This window comes from Anopheles ziemanni, chromosome 2 (genome assembly GCF_943734765.1).
Source record: "Anopheles ziemanni chromosome 2, idAnoZiCoDA_A2_x.2, whole genome shotgun sequence".
Taxonomy (NCBI): Eukaryota; Metazoa; Arthropoda; class Insecta; order Diptera; family Culicidae; genus Anopheles; species Anopheles ziemanni.
Genome location: NC_080705.1, coordinates 84,845,408 through 84,849,699, shown reverse-complemented (window position 1 = coordinate 84,849,699; position 4,292 = coordinate 84,845,408). Strand labels below are relative to the sequence as shown.

Genomic DNA, 4,292 nt, shown 5'->3' with positions numbered 1-4,292 from the left:
TATTGCTCAATTCGATGCACATTCCAAATGAGTAATTAAAAAATACACATCAGTTATTTATTAATCTTTATATTAGTTGAAATATGTTTATTTACAAGAGCGTCGTAGTCTATAAGCACTATGTGTGTTGAATTTGATTTGAACTACTTATAAAAAGTGACTTGTTATATTCTGTGTTTATTGGATAAAGTCCTCGAGAAGCGAGACAAATTTTGCGTAATGAAACTGAAACTATTTGTTTTTTGAAATGAAACATCCAACACTATCGATCATCAGTCCAGGATGACGAGAGCATTGCGACATTTGCTACAATTCTCCTCGCCAATCGTCTTCCTTCCAGTCCATTTATTCTGAGCATCTCCATCTTCGCTAAACGTAATAAATACATGTTTCTACCGGGCTAAACCAAAGATATAAATAGTTAAACAGTAAAACGGTCGTGGCTTTCAACAGCCCTGCGTAGTTCAGGTAACGGTTGTCACCAGATGTGAGGCTGTATCGTTCCGGCGTGTGGCATTGACCGTCGTGGTAGCTGTTGTCGTTATTACCCATGTGCTGGACACTGTCGTCGGTGCCATCGTCGTCGCCGCCGAGGCCGTTGTTTTGTCTGTTAAAGTCACGTTTGGTGACAAAGTGGTGCTGTCCGAACTACTTCCACTGATCGCTGCACTCGAGTTGGTGGCAGTCCGGGTTGAGGTTTCTGTTGCGGCCAGTGTTGTGGTCGTCGTTGGAACCGCCGTCTTCGTTTTTGTTGTTGTTGGTGGTTCTGTCGTCGTCGATGTTGTTGTCGTTTTTGTTGTTGTGGTTGGGGTTGTAGTAGGCAATGTTGTAGTTGTTACTTTTCTTGTTGTTGTTGCAGTTGATGATGATGATGATGATGATGGTGTAGAAGTAAGCATGGTTGATGTAGTGGTTTTACGTTCCCGAAGGCGGTCCCTCGGCGTGCTGGTGGCATATGTCGTGCTCGTACTCGTTTCAGATACTGAAACCTCAGTTGTAAATTCCAAAGGTTCACTCTTTGCCACAGTTGTGCTAACTTCTGTAGTTGTTCTTGTGTGATGAGACCTCAACCGACTCTTTCGCCGTCCACTGGATGACTTTTTTCTAGATGGACGATTGTAGCGTACCTTCGGCGTGATTAGCACCGTTGGGTCCGTTATCGCATTCCACTCCGGTATCCTTGGCTTTGGAGTTACCAAAAGCTGTATCACATCTTGCAGCTCTTGGTCATTGACCGCTCCGAACATGGAGTTCGAGCTGATCAGCACTTTAGGAACTAAGTTAGAAGCCTCTTGAACCAGATCGATGCCTTGCTCTGGTGTAGCAATGGTAGATGATGCTATGATTTCTTTCACAGTTTCATTAGAGTTCGGAGTAACCTCCACCACCTGCGGGACCATTTTGGAAGACTGCCGCAACGGTTCGCTAAAGGTTGTTGGTGCCATAGTTGAAGACTTTTCTGTAGCGTTTGTCGTGTCAAGTTGGGTGTTGGGATTAACCGCCACAACTGGGACGACATTCGAAGGTTGCTGCATCGGTTCGACGGCTATCGGTGCCATTGTCGATGACGAACCTACGTAGTCGCCCGAGTTGTGCATGGAGTTTGGCGAAATGACCACCTGTGAGATCATGTTCGATGGTTGCTGCATTGGCTCACACATTTGCGGAGCGATGGTGGATGCTGACGGGTAGAGGATAGGTGCAGTATTGCACAAAAGTGGAGAGTATGTCTGAACTGACGGAAGGTTGGCATACTGCGGAGGTAATGGGTTGCTCGTCGTTGGATTCGGGACAACCATCGGAGTGACATATGCTGCCGATTCTGCATAGGCGACCGGTGCAATATATCGGGTTGAAGGTTCTATCGTAGGGTGTAGTGCTGGCGGATCGTAGTTGTACGTGGCTGGCGATGTCTGCACAGGATACGTTTGCTGACAGCAGCCATTCTGAGCTTCATCGAATATTTCCCCCTGCGGGCAACGCCGTTTCGGGCATGCTTGTAGATCGCTGTGTTATGACAAAGTTTGAAATTAGTGACTAAACCAAACAACACACAGTTATGGGCCACTTACACTCCCTGTTCACAGGCGTAGTAATACTCCGGTAAGACTGGATCCGCAAAGTACCCGTTGTACGGGCACACGATGGTTTCGATCGCGTGCTCTCCTTCCATTTCGTCTAGCTCATCGCAGTCAAGCTCGGGATAGAGCACCGACACTATGGTCCGCAGCATCGGATACCGTCCGCATCCGGCCCGACCACCGTAGTCATCCTCGTCCACGCTGAACAGCCCCATGCCACCGAGCTGATGGTGGAGCACGTAGTCCGCCTTCCGGCGGATCGACTCCACGTCGCTGTAGGTGATCCACTTTTTGGTGGCCCCGTTGGTGACCGTTCCGTACGGGACGTGGCGCATATCGTCCCATAGCGTATGGAACGACTCGCGAATGATGATCTCGCGCGCGGAAAGGAAGCTCATTCGCATTACGGTGCGCAGCTTGACCGGGCAGGCCGTGTCGTTTTTGTTGATCCTCGAGACGTACAGGTAGGCGTAGCAGGAGTTGAGTATGACGATCTTACGTGGGTTTAATCCAGCTTCGATATAGGACATTACACTGTAGTTCTGCGAAGTGAAGAATAGCATAGTTAGAATTCATAAAATATGGGAGCTGCTAACTGCTAAAAAAGTATCTTACAATATTCAAACGATCACGAGGCCCCTGGCCGTAGAGCGGTGAGATGTGGGTCGGAACTGTTGGATTGTGATAGTCGCCGGTGAGTAGATTGACAAAGTCCACAACCTCATTGATGCGCGGCACGTCGTAGCTGAGCTCAATGTCCTTCGGATCCACGCCAACCGTCAGTGAGAGCGTAATATCGCATGCCTTCGTGCGCAAACTCAGGTCACGCAAGAACACCACTAGATTGGTCCGATCGGACTCCACACCACCGAACTGAGCCGGATAGAACCACGCGATGTCAATCCCGTCCAGTGCGTGCTTAACGTTGAACGATATCAGCTCATCCGTCAGTGCCTGGCGGCTTTCGGTCGTTTTGAGCGCCTTCGAGAATTGCGACGACTTCTGCGCAACCCCTCCGATGGACACCATGAACTTGGCCTCGTCGCCCGAGTCCCTGAAGCGTCGCTTCAGTCTGGTGAAGCGGTCCAGGGGACGGCTCGAAACCTGCAGCAGCTCGAGACTTCCGTCCTTTCCGACGCCCATCAAATCGATGAGCACCACGTGCGAACACATGCCCGTCCGGAGACTCTCGTAGTCGTAGTGTTCACTCGAGGCCGCTATGAAGCACACTATTTTCGCCAGCTGCTGAACCCTGCCGCCGTTAACACTACCACCGGGTTTGCAGGGTAGCGATCGTACACGGGATACACTAAAACACAGCATCACCAATGCCACCTTCGCCAGACAACTGGCGGCGGTCGGAACCGTCCTCCACCGGGGAGCTCTCATTGTGAACTCCTCTAGTAAAGTCCCCCTCGAGAGGAGAGCACACACTACACTCCTTGAGCTTGTCGTCCGGTACACTGTTCGTTCACTCACTGACTATTAACCAGCCCACTGCTGGCCACTGAATGTTCGCCTTTCAAACGCTCAAGTCCATTTCCCGAGAACGACACGGCGAGGCTATCACCTGACCAGAAACGGCACGTCGGTCCTCCAATGTAACCGCCAGGTGTCTGGCTAGCAATTGGTCGCGGTTTCGTAACGTGGTCGTACTTTTATGTGACCACGATAAACAACCTAAACCCGCTTTCGGGTGCTAAAGCTCGAGACCGACGCGTGTTTGATCCACCGAGCCAAGCCGGGACACGCCCGGGGGCCCTGGACGCATTCTCGAACGGGTCCCAGCAGCAACTATCAAGCGCGCACGTCGTTGTTCTGGCGCAGGCATTTAATCAGCACGGCGGTACTGATAGACTCCCCGTGCCCGTGCCATTTGGGCAGAGTGAGGTAAGTTTTTGGACCCCGGTCAGCGAGTAGCGCGACCGTGAAAGTCGAACCCACGGTCGGCGGGGCACTATCTCTCACCCTTTTCGCGGCGATAGTGCACCGTTTTCTTGCCGCCTCAGTAGGTTTCTGTGTCCGCGGGGTCCGGCTATCGGACGGATGGATGGTATCAGGAACGATGGTAAAGTTCTCGGCTTGCACCGCACTTTGCCATTCCTGCCGAATCGCCCGTCGGTCGTACCTGTTTCTTGCTTTTCATTGCACTTCTAATCGGCGCGAGGATGTTTTCGGTGGATCGTATTTTGTTTGTCATTTACGGTCGTT

The 4,292-nt window shown here is 51.0% G+C and overlaps 1 protein-coding gene across 1 annotated transcript; it reads right to left on the bottom strand.

Moving 5' to 3' along the window:
* Nucleotides 1–464: 464 nt before the first annotated feature.
* LOC131294578 (mucin-2-like) lies at nucleotides 465–3,470 on the bottom strand. Its single transcript, XM_058322623.1, has 3 exons — nucleotides 2,697–3,470; nucleotides 2,073–2,623; nucleotides 465–2,007 (listed from the first exon to the last, which is right to left on the bottom strand). The coding sequence occupies exons 1-3, from the start codon at nucleotides 3,468–3,470 to the stop codon at nucleotides 465–467; spliced, it is 2,868 nt and encodes a 955-aa protein (XP_058178606.1).
* Nucleotides 3,471–4,292: the final 822 nt, after the last annotated feature.

Excerpts from the sequence above, each read along its gene's own strand:
- LOC131294578 (XM_058322623.1), bottom strand. The coding sequence starts at position 3,470 with ATGAGAGCTCCCCGGTGGAGGACGGTTCCGACCGCCGCCAGTTGTCTG. Across the intron at positions 2,624-2,696 it reads CTCGTGATCGTTTGAATATT|AACTACAGTGTAATGTCCTA; the intron begins GTAAGATACTTT and ends TTCACTTCGCAG. Across the intron at positions 2,008-2,072 it reads TACGCCTGTGAACAGGGAGT|CGATCTACAAGCATGCCCGA; the intron begins GTAAGTGGCCCA and ends GTCATAACACAG.